Source organism: Chlorocebus sabaeus, chromosome 1 (genome assembly GCF_047675955.1).
Source record: "Chlorocebus sabaeus isolate Y175 chromosome 1, mChlSab1.0.hap1, whole genome shotgun sequence".
NCBI classification, from domain to species: Eukaryota; Metazoa; Chordata; class Mammalia; order Primates; family Cercopithecidae; genus Chlorocebus; species Chlorocebus sabaeus.
The window spans coordinates 10,405,341-10,428,032 of record NC_132904.1 but is presented as its reverse complement, the minus strand read 5'-3'; the positions used below and the strand labels follow the sequence as shown (position 1 = coordinate 10,428,032).

Genomic DNA, 22,692 nt, shown 5'->3' with positions numbered 1-22,692 from the left:
GTTATAGGGAAGCAATGTCATGGCAACTGGACTCTGGTCTTGGGGCTCTCAAGGGATTGCTGTATGTCCTTGGAGAGGGTCACAAAATCTCTGGACTCACGTGTAAAAAATGGAAATCATACCCATCAGGGTGGTTTACGTCCGCTCACAGTCCACTCTGCTCCTCTTCTTTGCCTTCCCAGAAAGGTCCGAAATGGTTTTTGAAAGAAACGATGAGCCGGTCTAATAAAACAGATAATGTGCCCATGGCCACAGAGCCGGTACATGAGAAGGAATTCGGTCTCTACGCTTCCACACCAAGGCCCTTTCCACTCCCCCACCGCTTCTCTTCCTGCCCGGGGCATCTGCTGGCGGAGGAAGGCTTGTCCACGGAAAGGCAAAAGCGACTCCGGATCAAAATCCGGGGGCACCTGGTAGCGCTCTCCACGCCAGCAGAAACGCCCAACTGACTTCTGAACGGAGGGAAACCCCCGGGCTTGGCCCGTCGACTAAGACGCCCGCGGTGCGGGTATTGGGGACCCCTCTGCCTCCGCTCACTGGGCGGCCCCGGGTCCGCTCGGCCCTTCCCGCCGCCTCCTGGGTCGAGGGATTCCAACGGGGCCGCGTGCCCGGGGCGGGGCCACGCGCGATTGGTCGCGCGGGATCGGGGGCGGGTCCGCGGTTGGCCGGCCGGGCGGGCGCCGACAATGAGCCTCCATAAAAGGGAGCGGCGGGGGGCAGGGGCCCCGGATTGAGCCCTCCCCGCCCGGGCTCCCGACGCGCCGAGGTCTCGGGGAGGCCCGGACGCGCCGGTCGCAGCCCCGGCCGGCGAGCGGCGGGCGGGCGGGCGGCGGGGAGGGGGCTGCGCGGAGCGGGCGGCGGGCCCGGCGTTGTTCCGGCCAGGAGGCGGGAGGCGGTTGCCGGCTGCGCGGCGAAGCCTGCGCGCCAGTTCTTCGGCCACCGCTATCGCCCACGGCCGCACCATGGCCCTAAAGGCCGAGGGCGCCGCACTCGACTGCTTCGAGGTGACGCTCAAATGCGAGGAAGGGGAGGACGAGGAGGAGGCCATGGTGGTGGCCGTAATTCCGCGGCCCGAGCCGATGCTCAGAGGTGAGGATGGAGGGGATCCCACTTCCGCGTCACGGTGCGGGGCCGGGGCCGTCCCTCCCCAGTCGGGTCCGGGACCCAGGCACCTTCTCATCCCCTTCATCCTGGGGCCCAGGCTTCCCTCTCGGATCTGGGTCCAGGACGCGCTCTTGCACCTCCCCCACCATGGTTTGGAAGCTCAGGCCTCCTCGATTTTCCCCTCCCTCCCCCTTTCCCCCGCCCAGGGTCTGGAGACTTCGATCCACGCCCCGCACGCTCCGGATCTTCCGGTGCCCAGGCGCCCCCTCTCCCGGGCCCAGCACCGGAGGCCGGATCCCCAGAGGCGCTGGGTGGTTGAGGCCGCCGTCTCACGCAAGCACAACGGCCGGGCTGTGTTCTAGGCCGAGGGGCGGCGAAGCCTATAGGCCCGAGGCTACAGGCGGGCGCCGCTGCCGACCTCCAGGAGAATTTTAAGGACTCCCCGAGCATGACTCTTTCCTGCCCACCACCCCGCTTCATCCGCATTCCCGGGCCTTCCAGTTGCAGGAGCCACAGGTGTCAGGTTCTGGAGAGAAGGGATGAATGGGACTGCATACAACAGCTAGTTTGGAAAAGCAGTGCAGTGCTAGAACGAGATTAGCTTTGGGAGGGGATGGGAAGAACAGTCTGAGAACACTCGCTCTCCCCTCCCCCTTCACCGATTTCTAGTCCTCAGGAACTTGCAAACCATAAGAAAACAAAGAGCCATCTTTGTGGGAGACTTAATATGCATGAAAATGCAAATATCTTTCCATTCTCCCACCCGCCTTTTCTTTGGGGGGACAGTACCCAGAAGAGGTTGAGAGCAGCAAGGCCATTCATTGAACCTCAGCCGAACAGAATGATGTCTGTCTGCACTGCCTCTCATCCTTTTTGGAACTGGAAGGGTTATAAAATTCATGAGGGAAATAAAGGTCACCTCCCTTCTCGGAGCATGTAGTCCAAGAGACAGGTTGTTTTCCTACTTCTGCTAATATTTGCTGAGTGTTCACTGGGCATTGTCAGAGGCTGTCTCAGTTAATCCTCTCAACCCTGCAAGGGTGGCCTTACCCCCACTGTTAGGGCGGGAATAGACAGGTGAATTCATTCAACCAATATTCACTGGACGTCTACTTTAGGCTGTTTAGGCTAGTGTTTTTAGGTTGGGAAGTAGTAGCAGTAAACAGCAGCTGAAACCTTACTCTTGAAGAACATATATATACCAATGGCTAAAGACAGAGAAATAGGTTCATGTATAGTATGTTGGGTGGCAATAAATGGTTCAGAGATCACTAAAGCAGGACAAGGAGAAAGGGGGAATGGGTGTTTAATTGGATATATCGAGTGGTTCAGAAAGTGTTCTCTAATAAGGTGAATTTTGAGCACAGACCCAGAGGAAGTGAGGATGCCAACCTTGCAGATATCTGCAGGAAGAGCATTTCAGGCCGAATAGCAAGTGCAAAGGTCCGGCAGCACAAGCTGCTGGAAAGATTTCAGTGGAGAGTGGAAGAAATATTGAATTCAAGGTTTTTGGCCTGAGCAACTGGAGGAACAGCCTTCCCATTTTCTGAGATGGGGAAGGCTGCGGTGCTCATGGGAAACTGGGAATGAAAGTTTGAATATAATTAAGTTTGAGATGCCTATTTATGACATATTCAAGTGGAGAGGTCAACTAAGCAGTCAGATACATGAGCCTAGATTTCCTGGGAGTATCTGGCTAGCGGCGTAAACGGAAATTGCCAGCAGGCAGACAGTGGGATGAGAGGGAAGTAGAGAAGTGTGTAAGAACTGAGTCCTGGGAAACTCCGGTGATGGCAGGTTGGAGACCGAGTCAGTCCCTCATCACACATTACTAAATGTCACTACATGCCAGGAGATACAGATACAGATGCCAGAGATATGGATGTAAAACATCAGAAATCTATGTGGTCATGGATTCTCTTTTTTTTTTTTTTTTTTGAGATGGAGTTTCTCTCTTTTTGCTCAAGCTGGAGTGCAATGGCACAATCTCGGCTCACCACAACCTCTACCTCCCGGGTTCAAGTGATTCTCCTGCGTCAGCCTCTCGAGTAACTGGGATTACAGTCATGCGCTACCACACCCAGCTAATTTTGTATTTTTAGTAGAGATGGGGTTTCTCCCTGTGGCTCAGGCTGGTCTCGAACTTGCAACCTCAGGTGATCCGCCTGCCTCGGCCTCCCAAAGTGCTGGGATTCAGGTGTGAGCCACTGCGCCTGGCCATGGCCATGGATTCTATGGTGTGGTGAGGAGACAGGCAGTGAACATCCCAAAAACAAATATCAGGTGGTGATGTGTGCTGTGTTGGAGATGATCCATAAGGGGAATGGGGTGCTCTGGCGAGGGGAGATGGTTCTTCAGCAACAACCCAGAGGAAGGGAGGGAATATTGAGAAGAGATGAGGAAGAACCAGCACATGTAACTGAGAAAGAGTGCCAGGGAAGCAAAAGAAGAACCAACAGAAGGTCATGCCCTAGACGCAAGTGATGAAAATCAAGGTGGAAGAAGTGATGGGCAGAGGATGAAGTTGAGAAACTGACCACAGAGTTTAGCGCTGCTGACTTGGGTGAGAGCTGTTTCGGAGGACTGGTAGGGAAGAAAGCCGATTGCACCTGACAGGTCAGGTTTTCTGCCCATGGTCGCATGAGAGATAGGTAGAAGGCGTATCTCGTATCTCTTTCAGACACCACCTCTTGTATCCATGTAAGCCGAGGCTCCTATTTCTAATACCACCTCTTCCGTGCAGCCCCCAGGTATTAGGGCCTCCTGTGTTTTAATTTTGTCCCATCCTCTCTGGAGGGTAGGAGAGAGATGCAGCCGTGAAGGATCATGGGCACTTCGTAAAAGCACTGAGCTTCCAGGCTGATGCAGGTCTAAGGCTGTCTTCTTTGCTGAACTGGAAAGGGCCGATGCCCTGTGAGAGCTTACGGTCTGTGTGCACAAAGAGCAGGTATCGGGCAGCAATTGGCGTGGAACCATGGCTGTAAATGCTCTGTAAACACTGAGGTGGGAGGCTAGTTCTGAGGGGACGGGGTGGCCTTTAGAACAGGCATGGTGGCTCATGCCTGTAATCCCAGCACTTTGGGAGGTTGAAGCAGGAGGATTGCTTGAGCCCAGGAGTTCAAGACCAGCCTGGGCCACAGAGCAACACCCCAGCTGTTAAACAAAATTTTTGTTGTTGTGAATTAGCTGGGTGTGATAGCATGCATCTGTCTGTAGCCCTAGCCAGTCAGGTGCCTAAGGCTGGAGGGTCCCTTGAGTCCAGGAGTTCAAGGCAGCAGTAAGCCATGATAACACCACTGTACTCCAACCTGGGTGACAAAATGAGTCCCCCATCTCTTTTAAAAAAAAAAATTATTAGCCAGGCGTGGTGGCACTCACCTGTAGTCCCAGGTGCTTGGGGGACTGAGGCAGGAGGATCGTTTGAACCCAGGAGGTCAAGGTTGCAATGAGTTGAGATTGCACCATTGCACTCCAGCCTGGGTGACAAAGTGAGACTCTGTCTCAAAATAAATAACATTTAAAAATTAAAAGAATTTACCTTCCTCACCCTCAAGAAAGCGTAGAAGTCAGATGTGGATGAAATCTATTGTCAGGGATCGGGTTTCCGGAAAGCTTCGCAGGGACAACGTTGCCCAGCCCAATCGGTGGTCTGGACAGATGTGCAAAAGCTGGAGACCTGCAAGAACGCAGCCTGTTGGGAAAGTATGTGTAGTCCTGAGGTCCAAGACTAGATCAAGAGGAAGCATAGACGCGAGGGTCGTGGGATCCCAGGCACATTGGCTGTGTTGAGTGTGGTGTGTGCCTCATGGGCTCCAAGGGAAGGAAGAAGAACACTTTGGACAGAAATGCTCTCCTCCCCCATCCCACTCAAACCACCGAGTCTGGAGACGTGCTAAGTGCTGTCGGTTGTGGGCACCTTTCGTGATTACACCCTTCCCCTCTCCCCTCGCAGTGACCCAACAGGAGAAGACCCCACCACCTAGACCCAGCCCGCTGGAGGCAGGCAGTGATGGCTGTGAGGAGCCCAAGCAGCAAGTGTCTTGGGAGCAGGAGTTCCTGGTGGGCAGCAGCCCAGGAGGCAGCGGGCGGGCGCTGTGCATGGTGTGTGGCGCTGAGATCCGGGCACCCTCGGCCGACACGGCTCGCACACACATCTTGGAGCAGCACCCTCACACCTTGGACCTGAGCCCTTCTGAGAAGAGCAACATCCTGGAGGCCTGGAGTGAAGGGGTAGCCCTCTTACACGACGTGAGAGCTGAGCAGCCGTCCCCACCCAACTCAGGTAGTTGGGCCTGGGGTGGGCCAAGGGAGAAGTCGGATTTGTTGGGGCACTGGAAGCTCATTGTGCTCTTGCTCCCTGCAGACTCAGGCCAGGATGCCCATCCAGACCCAGACTCCAACCCAGACCCTGCCAGAATGCCAGCCGAAATCGTCGTTCTCCTTGACTCTGAGGATAACCCATCCCTTCCTAAAAGGAGCCGGCCCAGGGGACTCCGTCCCCTCGAGCTTCCTGGTTAGTCAGCGGAAAAGCCAGTGAGCCCCAGTGGAGGTGGGGGTTTGGGGACAGGGTGAAATACAGGCCCTGTGTTCTGGGCAAGTATCTTTCCCTGGGGTGGCACGGTTCGAGGATGGCCTCCTAAAAAGGGTATGAGGTCTTTTCTTTTTGCAGCTGTCCCTGCCACAGAGCCAGGAAATAAGAAGCCCCGTGGTCAGAGATGGAAGGAGCCCCTGGGGGAAGAGCCAGTCAGAAAGAAAAGAGGCAGACCTATGACCAAAAACCTGGACCCTGACCCAGGTGAAGGGGAGGCCCGGGGGAGGCATGGGCTCTGGCCGCAGTGCTCTGAGGAGATCCGCGTCAGTGAGGATGGAGCAGGGCCCAGGCGCAGGGCTCCTGCAGCTCCTGAGGCTTTTTCACTCACAGTTCCATCCCGTCCTCCCTTCCAGAGCCCCCATCGCCAGACTCACCCACAGAGACTTTCGCAGCACCAGCCGAGGTCCGACACTTCACTGATGGCAGCTTCCCTGCCGGCTTCGTCCTGCAGCTCTTCTCCCACACCCAGCTCAGGGGCCCAGACAGCAAGGACTCACCCAAAGACAGGGAAGAGGCAGAAGGAGGCCTTCCCCAGGCAGAGAGCCCCTCTCCAGGTGAGCCCTCCTGAGAGGGAAGCACAGTAGAGACCTCTCAGGCAGTGCTCCTGCGCCGGGCCTCCACGAGGCTGCTCTGTGGCAGAGCCCAGGGTAGGGGTGGGTGGTGCTCAGGTTTCCTGGGACATGGGGCCGGGACAGGGGGATCTGAATGATGAGGGAGGCTGGCCCGAAAGCTGAGCTTTTCTTTTTTTGTTTGTTTGTTTTTTGAGACGGAATCTTGCTCTGTTGCCCAGGCTGGCGTGTAGTGGCACAAGCCCAGCTCACTACAATCTCTGCCTCCCAGGTTCAAGCGATTCTCCTGCCTGACCCTCCCTTGTAGCTGGGATTACAGGTGTGCGCCACCACGCCTGGCTAAATTTTGTATTTTTAGTAGAGACAGGGTTTCGCTATGTTGGCCAGGCTGGTCTCAAACTCTTGACCTCAGGTGATCCACCTGCCTTGGCCTCCCAAAGTGCTGGGATTATAGGTGTGAACCACCACGCCTGGCCTATTTTTTTATTTTTTATTTTTTGAGACAAGAGTCTTGCTCTGTCGCCCAGGCTGGAGTGCTGTGGTACAATCTTGGCTCACTGCAACCTCTGCTTCCCAAGTTGAAGCGATTCTCCCGCCTCACCCTCCTGAGTAGCTGGGATTACAGGCACGCGCCACCATGCCCAGCTAATTTTTATATTTTCAGTAGAGACAGGGTTTCGCCATGTTGGCCAGGCTGGTCTCGAACTCCTGACCTCAGGTGATCCACCTGCCTCAGCCTCCCAAAGTGCTAGGATTACAGGTGTGAGCCACCACACCTGGCCAGGTGGGCTTTTCTTAGTGTTTCCTTGTTTCCTGGAATTGGTCATTGGGTTTCCAATGACCACGGCCAGTGTTTCCCAGGAGACTGATACTGATTTCCATACATGCAGTTTGTTCTAGCTAGAGCCTGAGGGGTGCCCACCTTACCTTGGTGGTGGAGCTGAGGCCCAGATGGGGCCACTCAGCAATTCAGTTAGATGTCCAGGGAATAGACGAAATGAGCAGTGGACAGACACTTCCAGGGGACACCAGCTCAGTAAATTGCCTCATAATAGCAGTAAGTGCTTGTGGTGTTTGGTGTCCTATTGAGTTTAAGAAGCTTACATACAAGGCCAGGCGCGGTGGCTCACGCCTGGAATCCCAGCACTTTGGGAGGCTGAGGCGGGCAGAAGCGGGCACATCACTAGGCGTGGTGGCAGGCACCTCTAATCCCAGTTACTTGGAAGTCTGAGGCAGGGGAATCGCTTGAATCTGGGAGGTAGAAGTTGCAGTGAGATTGTGCCACTGCACTCAGCCTGGGCAACAGAGTGAAACTCTGTCTCCAAAAAAAAAAAAGAAGTTACATACAGTTTATTTGGCCCTTACAAAAATAGCTTGTATAGAAAGGCAGATGTCCATTCCTTTTTCCAAAAGGGAAAACCATTTCTCAAAGAAACGATTCCTTCTTCCCCATGGTCCTTATGTCAGTTTCCTATTTGCTGCTGTAACAAATCACACAAATGTAGTGGCTTAAAACAACATGGCTTGTGCCGGTAGTCCCAGCAACTTGGGAGGCTGAGACAGGAAGATTATTTCAGCCCAGGAGTTCAAGGCCGCAATGAACTACAATCACACCACTGCACTCCAGCCTGGATGACAGAATGAGACCCTCTCTAAAATCAAAACAAAACACAAATTTATTATTTCACAATTCTGGAGATCAGAGGTCCAAAATGGGTCTCACTGAGCTAAAATCAAGTTGTTGGCATTGCTGTGTTCTTTCCTGGAAGCTCTAGGGGAAAATCTATTTTCTTGCCTTGCCCAGCTCCTAGAGGCTGCTTGCATTTCTTGGCTTGTGGCCTCCTTCCATCTTCAAAGCCAGCAGAGGCTAGTAGAGTCTTTCTCAGATACTGCCCTGGGTTCCGGCTTATCTGCCTCTTCCCCATTCAAGGACCCTCATGATTGATTATATTGGGCTCACTCAGATAGTCCAGGATAATCTCTTTTTTAGTCTGCTGATGAGCAACCTTAATTTCATCTGTAGCCTTCATTCCCCTTTGCCATGTAACAAAACATTCACGGGTTCCAGGGATTAGAACATGAACATCTGGTTGGGGGTGAGGGGCATCATTCTGCCAACCACACATGACCCAGCAGACAAAATTAGGATGAGCCTGGAATGTAGTCCAGCAGGGCGGAGACCGAGCCTAGTCGTCTGTTCACCTCTCCATGCCAAGCATAGTTTATAGGCGGTCAGGAAATGCTTCTCGAAGAAGTGAGTGGGTCAGGGGTGCATGTCTCCTTGTACCAACTTGTCTGAAATGTGTGTTTGGAACTAGAGCCATAGATGATGGCCAACGAGGTGGCTGGAGGCTCTCCTGATATAGGGCTCTCGAAAAGCAGGTGTGCTTTTGTTTTCGTTTTTGTTTTTGTTTTTTGAGACAGAGACCCTGCCCAGGCTGGAGTACAGAGTGGCGCCATCATAGCTCACTGCAGCCTCAAACTCCCAGGCTCAAACCATCCTCCTGCCAGAGCCTCCTGAGTAGCTGGGTCCACAGGCTTGCGTCTCCACACCAGGCTAATTTTTAAATTTTTGGTAGAGACAGGTTTTCCCCATGTTGCCCAAGCTGGTCTCCAACTCCTGGGCGCAAGCAATCCTCCAGCCTGGGCCTCCCAAAGTTCTGGGATGACAGGTGTGCTTTTTTGCATAAAGGAAAAAGCCTTGGCTAGGCACAGTGGCTCACACCTGTCATTCCCAGCACTTTGGGATGATGCCAAAGCGGGAAGATTGCCTGAGGCTAGGCATTCGAGACCAACCTGAGCAACATAAGGAGACTCCATCTCTATAGAAAAATTTTAAAATTTTTCTATATTTTAAAAAACTGGACATGTTGGTGTGCACCTCTAGTCCCTACTAAGGCTAGAGCCTAAGGCAAGAGGATCACTTGAGCCCAGGAATTTGAGGCTGCAGTAAATTCTGATTGTACTCCTGTCAGATTGTACCACTGTATTCCAGCCTGGGCAACAGAGCTAGACGGTCTCAAAAAAAAACAAAAAACAAAAACAAAAACAAAACAAAAAAGCCAGCGTATTATATACTCCCTTTAGTCACACTCCACTCACCCCTCACAAGGTTTTTCTTTGTGTTCACTGCTATAATACTCTTAATTTGGTTGGTATCCTTCAGAGAGAGCTCTCTGTGTGTTCGCATGCGCGTGTAGTTGCTTTTATTTATTTGCCTAAATTTGGGCCCCCCTTTTTCTGATCTCGAGGCAGGCCTCACCCCTTCACATAGATCACAGTTTTAACTGTCTCAAGTTTCAGCTTGAGTCACATTCCATTCCTGGCTCCCTGAGACCGTGTGTGCTGCTTGGACTTGAACGTGTCCCGAGTCTCCTGGTTCTCTCCGGTGGATCCCTGCTCTAAATGGCTGACCTCTTCCACTGTCTAATGGGTCTTCTGGTTTCATTCTCGAAAGGGAGCCTTCATTTCGAGTCCTGGGGTACCCTGTGCGCAAACTCCACCTATCTGGAGTGGTGAGTAGATGAGAAGAGAATGCCTGAGATTGTAGGTTTCTTTGGGGTGAGTGGGCAAAGTCTGAGAGGAAGGGGCTTCAGCAGGCTGCTTGAGTGATCTGAGAGGGGCAGAGGCGATGGTAGGGTGTTGTCAGCAGTGGCAGCCTTCGTGGAGGCTGGAGATGCCTGGGAAACCACAGAAGAGACCTAAGTGATTCACAAGTGTTCCTGGAGGCTGTGCCCAAGGGAAGCACCCTGGGAGATGGTGTGAGTGAGACAGCCTTTGTCCTCCAAAACTCTGTGTCCAGGAGTTTAGGCTGGAGGCAGTAAATCTTTAAAACCACGGCCCCCGTGGCGGTTCTTTGCAGAGCAGAGGCTCTGGACCTGTGGTTTCAGACGGTCTCGCGAACCCAAAGCTTGGACAGGTTTCTCAGAAACCTGTGAGGCTTCGACCAGAATGTCTCTACTTTCTGTGTTGTTATGTACGTATTGAAGTTCTCTAAAGACTTTATTTAAATAAAGATCCTGACACTTTAAAAAAAATTAGAGGTGTAAAAATCATGGATTTAACAGTTGGAAAAGGCCACCCATGGTCAGGTTAGCTGAGCTGATGAATGTGAACGTGAGGTGGTCCGGGAAGACTCTAGAACCTTCTAAGGACCTTGCCGGAGAAGGATGGGGACAGTATCCAGGCCAGGAGAGGAGGTGGGCCACAATGACCCACTGACAAGTAATGGAAAGAGGAGCCTCTCTGTCTCGCTGGTGTTTTTCTTTTTTTTTTTTTTTTTTTTTTTGAGACGGAGTCTTGCTCTGTCACCCAGGCTAGAGTGCAGTGGCACGATGTCGGCTCACTGCAAGCTCCACCTCCCGGGTTCACGCCATTCTCCTGCCTCAGCCTCCCAAGTAGCTGGGACTACAGGCGCCCGCCACCACGCTCGGCTAATTTTTTGTATTTTTAGTAGAGATGGGGTTTCACCGTGTTCGCCAGGATGGTCTCGATCTCCTGACCTCGTGATCCACCCTCCTCGGCCTCCCAAAGTGCTGGGATTACAGGAATGAGCCACCGCGCATGGCCCTCACTGATGTTAGTTTGAGTAGAACCTAGGGATCTGGCTTAGGATACCTTGGCCAGATCCTGTGTTGCAGACTGGACCAGGGAGGTAGCGGAGTGAGACAGCGAGCATGCGTGTACATGAGTGTGAGTTTCACAGGGGTGTGTGTTTGTTTGTTTGTTTGTTTGTTTTTTGAGACGGAGTCTCACTCTGTCACCCAGGCTGGAGTGCAATGGTGCAATCTAGCCTCACTGCAACCTCCGCCTCCCAGGTTCAAGTGATTCTCCTGCCTTATAGGCGCCCGCCACCACACCCGGCTAATTTTTGTAAATTTAGTAGAGACGGGGTTTCACCATGTTGGCCAGGCTGGTCTTGAACTCCTGACTTCAAATGATCTGCCCACCTCAGCCTCCCAAAGTGCTGGGATTACAGGCGTGAGCCATTACACCTGGAAGCCTGGTGTATTTCCACTCTACCCACTCAGAACCTTGTCTGTGAGCAGTGTCCCCTGCCCCCAACTCCCCTCCCTCCAGCACCCAGGCCGAATTCCATGCCTTCTCTCCAGCTCATGTAACTGAACTGCTCCTAGCAAAAGCTAGCCCCTGTCCTCATCACTAAAGCCCATCCTACCTCCCCCTTGTCGCACTGCCCCCTGGGTCTTCCCTATCAGCCTACACAAAGTTACTATTTCTTCCTTCTTAGCCCCTTGTCCCTGTAGCCACTGTCTCATTTGTCCCTGTACCTTTTCAGTAAAGCCAGACTGTGTTTTCTGTAGCAGCTGCCTCCCATCTCTCTGGAATTCATCCTCAGCACTCCACACGAAAATTGCTCCTTTGGCAAGGTCGCCGTTGACTTCCATAAAATTCAATAGTCTGTTCTTGGTCCTACTCTTTCTTTTTTTTTTCCCCGAGACTGAGTCTAGCTCTGTTGCCCAGGCTGGAGTGCAGTGGCATGATCTCGGCTCACTGCAACCTCCACCTCCTAGTTTCACACGATTCTCCTGCCTCAGCCTCCCAAGTAGTTGGGATTACAGGCGCCTGCCACCACGCCCAGCTAATTTTTGTATTTTTAGTAGAGATGAGTTTTCACTGTGTTGGCCAGGCTGGTCTCAAACTCCTGACCTTGTGATCCACCTGCCTTGATCTCCCAAAGTGCTGGGATTACAGGCGTGAGCCACAGTGCCTGGCAGTCCCTTTTTTTTTTTTTTTTTCTTTGAGATGGAGTTTCGTTCTTGTCGCCCAGGCCGGAGTGCAGTGGTGCAATCTGAGCTCACTGCAACCTCCACTTCCTGGGTTCAAGCGATTCTCCTGCCTAAGCCTCCCGAGTAGCTGGGATTACAGGCATGCGCCACCGCACCCAGCTAATTTTGTATTTTTAGTAGAGACAGGGTTTCATCACGTTGGTCAGGCTAGTCTCAAACTCCTGAATTCAGGTGATCCGCCTGCCTCGGCCTCCCAAAGTGCTGGGATTACAGGCATGAGCCACCACGCCTGGCCGGTCCTTCTCTTTCTGATCTGGCAGTTACAGCGGGCCGATCACTCCTTCCTGGAGACAGCTTTCTTCCCTTGGCTTTTCAGGCAGCTGTTCACCTGGTGTTTTTCTTCCCTCGCTAGCTGTTCCTTCTCAGTTTCTCTTGCCGCTCCTTCTCAGCTCCCAGAGTTGGAACATGTCATATCGTTGTCTGCCTTTCCCTTTCTAGAATGTAAGGGCCTGCAGGTTAGGGTGTTTGCTTCCTGCACTGTGATATCCACAGTAGCCAGAACAGTGCCTGGCACAGCATAGGCCCGGCTTATGTGTTTGGTGAATGAGTAAGTGCTTAAGTATCCCCAGCCATAGGTCAGTGTCCGAACGCGCTCCCTGGGAGATCTCATCCAGGTTCACAGCTTTCGATGCCATGTGTGTGCTCATAATGCCCACCTTGGCTGCTCCTTCCTGGTTCCATCCTCTTTTCCAGTTGCCCAGGTGACATCTCTACATGGTTGTCTAAAAGATCTCAAACATTGTGCCACTGCACTCCCGCCTGGCGACAGAGTGAGACTGTGTCTCAAAAAAAAAAAAAAAAAATCTCGGCACATTGAGACGGAACCCCCAGTCTCCCCAATGCACCCCACCCACAGACTCCACAATCTTCCCTTTCCCAGTGAACAGGCAGCCCCAGGCTTCAGTTTGCTGTGGCCACACCCACACAGTCATCCTCTTCTTTCTCCAACCCAGCATCTGTCCAGCAGTGGATCCTCCAAAACCAGTTCAGAGCTCACACTGCTGTCACCACATCCACTGCCACTGCCCTAGTCGGGGCCTGCTCTCACCTGGTTCCTGTAACAAACCTAAGCCAGGTCTCCTGGCTGCTGAGCTTTGCCCGCTATCCTCTGCTCTCCTGTAGCAGCCAGAGTGTCCCTACTGAGAACACAAGTCAGATCCAGTCACTCCTCTACTCACGGCCTTCCTGTGCTGCTCCTGTTGCACTCCAGATAAAAGCCAGAGCCTTCATGGTGACCAGTGCGCTCCCCCCAGGCTCCTGACCTCTCCCCCCACACCCCGCTTCCTGCACAGGCACTGGCCTTGCTGTTCCTGGGGAAGCCAGCGTGCTCCACCAGGGGGTCCACATTTGCTCTTCCTTGTGCTCAAAATACTGTTTCTTCACCCGTCTGCCTAGCTGGCTCCTCACTCCCTCTGTGTCTCCAGTCCCCTGTCAGCTCTCTGCTATCCTATCTCCTTTCCCTGGTGTACTTTGCTACTTTGCGTCCGTCCATATATAGCATACTGCATTTTTTATTTGTTTATCCTATTTATTGGCTCTGATAACTAGAATATGAAGTCCCAGAAGGCCACTTAGGCAGCTCCATTCACCGGTGTACCCCTGGCAATCCAAACAGCCTTGGGCAGATAGTGCTCAATGAATTATTGTCAAATTAATGAACAAATGGGATTCAGTGTTCCTTCAGGGAGCATATAGTTTATCGGGGAGACAAACCAGCTTCTGGGAACACAGAATAGAATTTGGTAGGTGATAAAAATTCGGTGGCAGCTACTAAGTCATTTTAAATTCCAGCACATTGCACAGCAAAATTGTACTTGTTTTCTCTGCCACATTGTAAATAATCGTGTCTCTAAAAACAGGGTAGAAAAGGAACACACACAAATGAATCCTTCCCAATATAGACAGTGCAGTAGTTGAAATCACCATTTTCTGTTTTTGCCTTTCAATGTAATGTAACCTTTTTTTTTTTTTTTTTTTTTGAGACACTCTTGCTCTGTCTTCCAGGCTGGAGTGCAGTGGCGTGATCTTGGCTCACTGCAACCTCTGCCTCCCGGGTTCACACAATTCTCCCGCCTCAGCCTCCCGAGTAGCTGGGATTAGAGGGGTGCACCACTATGCCTGCCTGATTTCTTTGTATTTTAGTAGATTAAGGGTTTCTCTGTGTTGGCCAGACTGGTCTCGAACTCCTGACCTCAAGTGATCTGCTCACCTTGGCCTCCCAAAGTGCTGGGATTACAAGCAGGAGCCACCACGCCCAGCCCTATTGTAACGTAACTTTTGCACACATCCCTATTGCATGCTTGGTTTTTATGGCTGCGTGCAGCCACGGCAGTCCTCAGTCCTCTTTCGTCTGCCTCGAGGCCCAGCTTTGCCCATTGTGAGTGCCTTCTCCATACTGCTAAGGTGGACGCCTGATCTTGGTGATGTCGGTGTTGACACTCAGGAGATGAAGAGCCTGGTGGAAGTTCACCAGGGGTCTTTTCTCCACCCTGTGTAGTCCCTCATGAACTCCTTGGTGGGCACAGCTATGCCTCAGATTTGTTCTGGGTGTTCCCACCGCATCACCTCTGCCCCACTCAGGCAGAACGCGTTAGGCTAGGATGCCCAGTAAGTTTGAGATAAAATGGAGTTGGCTGCAGATAGGAATTATGGGGAGAGGCACGCAGCACCAGGCACTCTGTGCCAAAATACACGCAGGAGGAAGGCTGCCTGGCTTCATGTGGCTTATCCCTAGGGAGGCTGTGAGCCTCATTTTCTAGCCAGCGGCAGTCCTTGATCACCCAGGAGTGGAGCTTCCTGCCATCCTTGGACTTCCCCTCATGCCAGGCACTGGGCTGTGGACATAATGAAGGCCCTGGAAATGGGGGTACAGTTTGCAGAGCTTCCAGGGAGCATCCTCGTGGTGGGGTGTCTGGGAGGCTCTGACTGCTCTCTGCTCTCATCCCTGCCCAGCTCCCCCTCCGGGGCTCCACGGGACACTGGATCTCCAGGTTATCCGCGTGCGGATGGAGGAGCCCCCAGCGGTCAGCCTCCTGCAAGACTGGTCCAGGCACCCCCAGGGCACCAAGCGTGTGGGAGCAGGTGACACCTCAGACTGGCCCACGGTTCTGTCAGAATCCAGCACCACTGTGGCGGGGAAGCCAGAGAAAGGGAATGGGGTATAAATTCTTGCTTTCCTAGGGAGGGAGGGAGGAGGCAGCGTCCCCCTGTGGCTTATAACTCAGAGCTGCCTGGCTCACCCATCTGGTGGAGAGAGTAGAAACAAGTGCCAGGGCAGGAGGGGGCTGGGGCAACATCCACTGTTATTTCGGGGCACTGAAAAGTGTCTGTTCCTGGTCAGGCCTGAGGTCAGCGAGGGTGGTTGAGGCTGTTGTGCAGTAGGGCACTGGGCCTGTGGAGAACACCTACCCCAGTCCTTCGCTGACCCCCACCTCTCTTTGTCCCCCGTGACCTCCTCCCACCCTCCCCCCGCTCCCCACCATTCTCCCTTGGCACAGTGCCTTACACAAGAGTGGTCATAAGGGGGTTTGAACTGAGTCCCACTACCTCGGGGGACACCTCCCCTCCCCACTTGTTCAGGCTCCTAAACCAGGAGGCCTCCATTACCTCTTCCTGTCCCACCCCTGCAGACGCCTGAAGCTGGGCCTGGGCACCCCATTCACTCCTGTTCTCATTTACATCTGTTTTCCTGTTGTATATATCACCTTTGTTGACAATAAATTATTTTTTTTTATTAAGAGTTCTGTCTGGGCCATCATTGGGGAAAGGGGTTTGCTAGCAGGATACCTGGCTGCCTAGAGCAACCTTGAGGGGCAGGAGGGTTGGAAGATGGTCTTAGGGGGAGCCGGGGAGCCACCTCTCCCGAAGGTGGGACAGCACCAGGGCAGGCCTCTGTGGAGCCCAGGGACGAGGGCTGACATGTGCTGTCAGTCACCTGTGGGCATCTCACCCCCTCGCCTCCTCTGTGCTCTGGAAATGGGGTCAGAAACAATTTTCTTCAACATTGTACCTTCTGGCTCACCTGGTAGGCCTCTGCCCAGAAGAGGTCACTATAGAAGCCCAGGGGTGCTCACAACCAGGGAGATGGGAATTAGCCTGAGCTTGCTTGCTTGCTTTTTCTTTTCTTCTTCTTCTTTTTTTTTTTTTTTTTTTTTTTTGGAGACAGTTTCATTCTTGTTGCCCAGGCTGGAGTGCAGTGGCATGATCTCGGCTCACTGCAACCTCTGCCTCCTGGGTTCAAGTGATTCTCCTGCCTCAGCCTCCCTACTCCCTAGTAGCTGGGATTACAGGCACCCACCACCATGCCCAGCTAATTTTTTGTATTTTTAGTAGAGATAGAGTTTCACTATGTTGGCCATGCTGGCCTCAAACTCCTGACCTCAGGCGATCCACCCGCCTCAGCCTCCCAAAGTGCTGGGATTACAGACGTGAGCCACCGCGCCCGGCTTATCCTGAGCTTTCTAAAGTGAAATGGCAGAGCCAGCTTACAGGTGGCAAGATGCCTCTCCTCCCTTTCCCTGTGATGGTGAGGTAGGCACAGGGGTCCTCAACTCAGCCCCGCCTTCTCCAGCCCTGCAGGCCTGCACCCTCAGCTTCTACCTTCATCCCACCCAACCCTTGGCCTAATTAAACCCAAACGCTTGCTGGTTTCCCCTATTCCCTGGACCACGAGGAGGCCACTTTGGGTCTCTTCACCAGATTCCTTATCTTCATAAACTAAAACAACAGGTGCCAGATCTGTGTGCGGTTTTCCCTTTGGTGCGATGGAGCACACAGGCAGCCCCCTCTCAAACCCCAGCTGCACTGGCCTGTTTAGAGCAGGTGTGATAAGCGGGACTGTACACCTCTGCACCTGCTGACAAATGTGCACACAGGAGAAGGGGGGGCACAGGTGGGACTTGGAGGGTACCTATTCCTGTAAGACACTGAAACCGCCACTTTTGTGTGTGTGTGTGTGATGGAGTCTTGCTCTGTCGCCAGGCTGGAGTGCAGTGGCGCGATCTCAGCTCACTGCAACCTCCGCCTGTCAGGTTCAAGCAATTCTCCTGCCTCAGCCTCCCAAGTAGCTGGGACTACAGGCGTGCGCCACCACGCCTGGCTAATTTTTGTATTTTTTGGTAGAGACAGGGTTTCGCCATGTTGGCCAGGCTGGTCTCGAACTCCTGACTTCAAGTGATCCACCCACCTCGGCCTCCCAAAGTGCTGGGATTACAGGCGTGAGCCACCCACCGTGCCCGGCCAACGCTGCCAGATTTTGAGACTAACCAGGAAGTTCATCTCAGGCAGGCAGGGTCTGGGCCTGGGTAGCGTGTGCTGCATGCTCGCCTGATGGGGTGTCACCATGTGCCAAGCCAGGTATGAGGGATCTCACGGCTTGGTGGGCTCCTGGGACATGGTCCCTTCTCCCCATCTGACAAGCTCAGGAGGAGCCTAAAAATGTACAGGGTCTTTGCCTAGGGGACATTAAAAGACAGTGAGGTGTGGTGGACAGAAGGCAGTGGCCAAGGCTTCAGGATGCCTTGTATCTAGGGTAGCTGCCCCACTGCATGACGGCAGGCAGGCCACGGAACTCCCGTGTCTCAAACACCATTATCCGCAGATTGGCAAAACTTGGATCCTACCTGATAGGAAAGAATAAATAATGCTAAAAATCTGGTTCTGCAATCTCAAATACTGCAAATGGTTTTCTCGCATCCTTTCAATCCTGTGACTTGTGTTTACATTTCTGCCAATGTGCTTTTAAAACAATATGACTGTGTTGCTGGGTGTTTACACTTGAGAAAATGTAAGTAAAGTTTGTTGTAAAATTGTGAAGCTAAATGCACCTTTGCTGTTCTATGATTAATGGCTTAGCCCTCTAGACTGTGAGCTCCTCGGCAGGGACCAGGTTGTATTGACTTGGTTTTCCTTTTTTTTTTTTTTTTTTTTTTTGAGACGGAGTCTCGCTCTGTCGCCCAGGCTGGAGTGCAGTGGCCAGATCTCAGCTCACTGCAAGCTCCGCCTCCCAGGTTCCCGCCATTCTCCTGCCTCAGCCTCCCGAGTAGCTGGGACTACAGGCACCCACCACCTCGCCTGGCTAGTTTTTTTTTTTTTGCATTTTTTAGTAGAGACGGAGTTTCACTGTGTTAGCCAGGATGGTCTTGATCTCCTGACCTCATGATCCGCCTGTCTCAGCCTCCCAAAGTGCTGGGATTACAGGCTTGAGCCACCGCGCCCGGCCTGACTTGGTTTTCCAAGTGTCCTGCCTGGGGCCTGGCACATAGTAGGTGCTCAATAAATGTTTCTCGAGTGCCCTCTGGGTGTGTATTCCTGTGTGACATTTTTCTAGTGCGTGCTGGTCCCTGGAGTGTGGTTCTCAGCACAGGGTGGTTGCTACAGTGACTGTGGGTGGGAACTTCATCCCCACATGGTGGCCAGTAGGGGTCTCACCAGCCTCAGCCAGGACCCTGGGGACTATGTGAGTGTGTGTGGCCAGCAACTGCATGGGGCACCTCTGGGCTTCCAAGAAAGTTGGAGAAAGTGGGGCTGAGGATGTGACTCCAGCCAAGGCTGGAAGGACCTTACTGACGGATTGCCCAGGGCTTTCCTACTCCACACTGGCTTGGAGTCCCTGACCCCGGTCCTGCATCCCGGTGCAACACTGGGGAAGCTCTGCACAAATGTCGGTGACTCTCAGGGCTGGTGGTGGCACCTTCATCCATGTGGTGCTGAAGCCCAACCATGCGTTTAGTTGAAGAGGTTGGGGAAAAGGGTGCCATTGCCCCTGACTGCTGAACCACACACCCATTCCCTGACTTCCCAGTCCTCCTTGGCTCTCTGAAGCCAGCCACCTCCTGCCCTCCCAGCTGCCTTCCTTGGGATCCAGGTGTGGAAGATCTTTTGGGATACCTAACGAGGAAAAACTTTCTACATTCCCAGTACTTTTGACACCAATGTTAGTGGGGAGGGGGGCGCCCACACCAATTCTCCACCTCTCCAGACACCAGCCGGCTGTCCTAAAATTCAGTTCTGACACTCACTATCCAGAGTTAGCCCGGACCCCACAGGTCTTCGAAGGGCTCAGTCCTAGCAGACTGCCCCCGCTTTAGATACCAGTTCTAGGTCCCAGCTTGTCACCTGCACTTGTGACCAGCCCAAATTTGGAAGTTCCCATAACCTCCTCCTTAGGTTTGATAATTTGCTGTAATGGCTCACAAAACTCAGGGAAACAGGCCGGGCGTGGTGACTCAGGCCTGTAATCCCAGCACTGTGGGAGGCCGAGGCGGGTGGATCGCTTGAGATCAGGAGTTGGAGACCAGCCTGGCCAACATGGCAAAACCCCATCTCTACTGAAAATACAACAATTAGCTGGGCGTTGGTTGTGGGTGCCTGTAATCCCAGCTACTCAGGAAGCTGAGGCACGAGAATCACTTGAACTCAGGAGGTGGAAGTTGCAGTGAGCAGAGATCACGCCACTGCCTTCCAGCCTGGGCGACAGAATGAGACCCTGTCTCAAAAAAAAAATTAGGGAAACATTTACTTAGGTTTACTTACATTTACTTACGTTCCCTGATTTTTGTGAGCCATTACAGCAAATTATCAAACCTAAGGAGGGGGTTGTGGGAACTTCAAAATGGTTTATAAAGGATGTCACACAGGATATAGACAAACAGATGATGAGCTACTGAGGGTGAGGTTCAGAACCGTTCCAAGCACAGGAGTTTCTGTCCTAGTGGAGTTGGATTGAGCCACCCTCTCCTGGCATATGGGTGCTGTCACTGACCTGGAACCTCCCAAACCCCATTAGTTAGGGTTTTGATGGAGGCTTCATTAGGCATGATTGATTAAATCATTGGTGATTGGCTCAATCTGCAGCCCCTCTTCCCTCCCCGAGGTCTGGGGTAGGGATGAAAGTTGCAATCCCCTAATCACGTGGTTGGTTTCTCTGGCCACCAGCCCCATCGTCCAAGAGTCATCTCACTAGCGTGAACTCAGTTGTGGTGAAAAGAGACTCATTATGAATAACGAAAGATGCTCCTCTCTCCCCATCACTCAGGAAATTCCAGGAGTTTTAGTTCTGGGCCAGAAACCCCGGATAAAGACCAGATATATATATATATGCCTTTTTTTTTTCTTTTTTTTTTCTTTTTTTTGAGTCGGAATCTTGCTCTGTCGCCCACGCTGGAGTGCAATGGCATGATCTTTGGCTCACTGCAACCTCCACCTCCCGGGTTCCAGTGACTCTTCTATTTCAACCTCCTGAGTAGCTGGGATTACAGGCGCCCACCACCATGCCCGGCTAATTTTTGTATTTTTAGTAGAGACGAGGTTTCACCATATTGGCCAGGCTATTCTCTTGGCCAGACTGGTCTCGAACTCCTGACCTCGTGATAACTCCTGCCTCGGCCTCCCATAGTTCTGGGATTACAGGTGTGAGCCACCCACGCCTGGCTGTTTTTATTTTTTTATTTTTTTATTTTTGAGACAAGGTCTCGGCCGGGCGCGGTGGCTCAAGCCTGTAATCCCAGCACTTTGGGAGGCGGAGACGGGTGGATCACGAGGTCAGGAGATCGAGACCATCCTGGCTAACACAGTGAAACCCCGTCTCTACTAAATATTACAAAAAACTAGCCGGGCGAGGTGGCGGGTGCCTGTAGTCCCAGCTACTCGGGAGGCTGAGGCAGGAGAATGGCGTGAACCCGGGAGGCGGAGCTTGCAGTGAGCCGAGATCTGGCCACTGCACTCTAGCCTGGGCGACAGAGCAAGACTCCGTCTCAAAAAAAAAAAAAAAAAAAAAGAGACAAGGTCTCGCTCTTGAGGCCCAGGCTGGAGTGCAACGGCATGATCTCGGCACACCGCAACCTCTGCCTCCAGGGTTCAAGCAATTCTCCGGCCTCAGCCTCCCGAGTAGCTGGGATTACAGGTGCTTGCAACCACCATGCCCAGTTAATTTTTTGTATTTTTAGTAGAGATGGGGTTTCACCATGTTGGCCAGGCTGGTCTTGAATTCCTGACCTCAGGTGATCCACTTGCCTTGGCCTCCCAAAGTGCTGGGATTACAAGCGTGAGCCACCGCACCTGGCTGATACCTGTCTTTTTATATCACAATGCTGGGAATCCTCTCTTTCTTGTGGACAAAGCTAGTCTGAGACAAGGGAACAGTCGCCCCTGACCCCCTTGAAGAGAAACTGGAGCATGTGGGAGTGCGAATGGGAACGGGGGACACTGGCTAGGCCCCTGCCACACCCCAGTGGTGGAACTGGTCTGGTCCAGGCCCTGAGGCTTTCCAACAGATGCTCCTGCAATCTGAGCTTCCTGTTTCTCTGCAGAAAATGTGGTAGTCACCCCCACCTCCACCCCACACACAGCTGAGCTGCTGTGTGGCTCAAATGAGACTCTGCATTTGGGGCCCTTTGTAAACTGTGAAATCCTGCACACCCCTAAGGTGTGGTAGAAGATGGGGGCTGGGATGGGAGAGGGTCTCTAATGGGCTTGCAGACCCTCTCTGCCACCGGAGTCTCTTGGGAGGGGGGCACCCTACTGAGGCTGCTTGCAGGTGCAGAGACAGGGAAGAGGCTGCAACACCTCCTGGGGTGTCTGCCTTCCTACCTCCCTGAAGCCAGGTGCCTCAGCCCAGAGCCATCATGCCACCAAATCTGCTCAGTCCTTTTCTCCTCTAGAGAGAACACCCTCATTCTCAGGACAAATGTAGTTCTAGGATGGAAAGTCTGTCACCCCGAAGGGCCCGCTGAATGCCAACACCTCCCAGCAGTTTTACTCTGTGTGTGTGTTTTCAGCTGTTCAGGTGGGAAAGCCTACAATCATCTTTAACCCCTCTCTCTCATAACCCCAACCCATCCGAAAGCCTGTTGGCTGCACCTTTCAAATACGTCCCAAATCTGATCACTTCTCACTACTTCCACTGCTGCTGCCTGGCCCCAAGCCACTGGCATCTCTCCCTTGAATTGTCATAAACGCCTCCTTGCTAGTCCCCCGCGTCTGCTTCTGTCATGCCCTTTCACTCAGTTCTCAACCCAGCAGCCAGTGAGATCATGTCCCTCCGACGGCAACTCATCCCACTCCCAGGGAAAACCACAACGGTAGCCCACCAGGCCTGGTTCCCATCGCCACACACCTCCTCACTCACTCTGCTCCAGGCTCATTGGCCCCTTGATCTTCAAACAGCACAGGTATGCTCCTCTGCCTGGGTTGCTCTTCCCCTAGATGTCTGCAGAGCTCATGCCTTCACCTCCTTCACGTCTTTTTTTTTTTTTTCTTAGCCTCCCAAAGTGCTGCGATTACAGGTGTGAGTCACCACACCCGGCCTCCTTCAAGTTTTTACTCAAGTGTCACCTTCTCAGTGAGGGCTTCATGAACCCCCTCAGTACTGCAGTTTATCTTCCACCCTCTCTCCCCTATACTCCTGACCCCCCTTAGCTGGCTCTGTTTTTTTCTGATGTCACTTAATACTGACTCTCTTGTTTGTTGTGTGTCTTCCTCAAAATGAAAAGTGAGTTCCCGGAGGGCAGAGTTTTTTTGCTGTTATCTCGGCTCACTGCAACTGCTGCCTCCCGGTTTTCAAGCAATTCTCCTGCCTCAACCTCCCAAGTAGCTGGGATTACAGGCGCCCGCCACCATGCCT

At 52.8% G+C, this 22,692-nt stretch overlaps 1 protein-coding gene across 4 annotated transcripts; it reads left to right on the top strand.

The window, feature by feature from the left end:
- The first annotated feature begins 678 nt into the window (after positions 1 to 678).
- Positions 679 to 15,810, top strand: SPINDOC (spindlin interactor and repressor of chromatin binding). Of its 4 annotated transcripts, XM_007994675.3 has the most exons (7): positions 680 to 1,089; positions 5,057 to 5,386; positions 5,468 to 5,617; positions 5,774 to 5,899; positions 6,049 to 6,249; positions 9,722 to 9,779; positions 15,024 to 15,810. In XM_007994675.3, exons 1-7 carry the CDS (start codon positions 963 to 965, stop codon positions 15,154 to 15,156), a joined length of 1,125 nt encoding a protein of 374 aa, XP_007992866.1. In that variant the 5' UTR covers positions 680 to 962; the 3' UTR covers positions 15,157 to 15,810. The 4 variants fall into 4 exon arrangements, with proteins under 4 accessions (XP_072871389.1, XP_007992866.1, XP_037855098.1 ...); XM_037999170.2 differs by lacking the exon at positions 15,024 to 15,810 and having other exon boundaries at positions 683 to 1,089; positions 9,562 to 9,779; XM_007994667.3 differs by lacking the exon at positions 9,722 to 9,779 and having other exon boundaries at positions 684 to 1,089.
- The last annotated feature ends 6,882 nt before the right edge of the window (positions 15,811 to 22,692 follow it).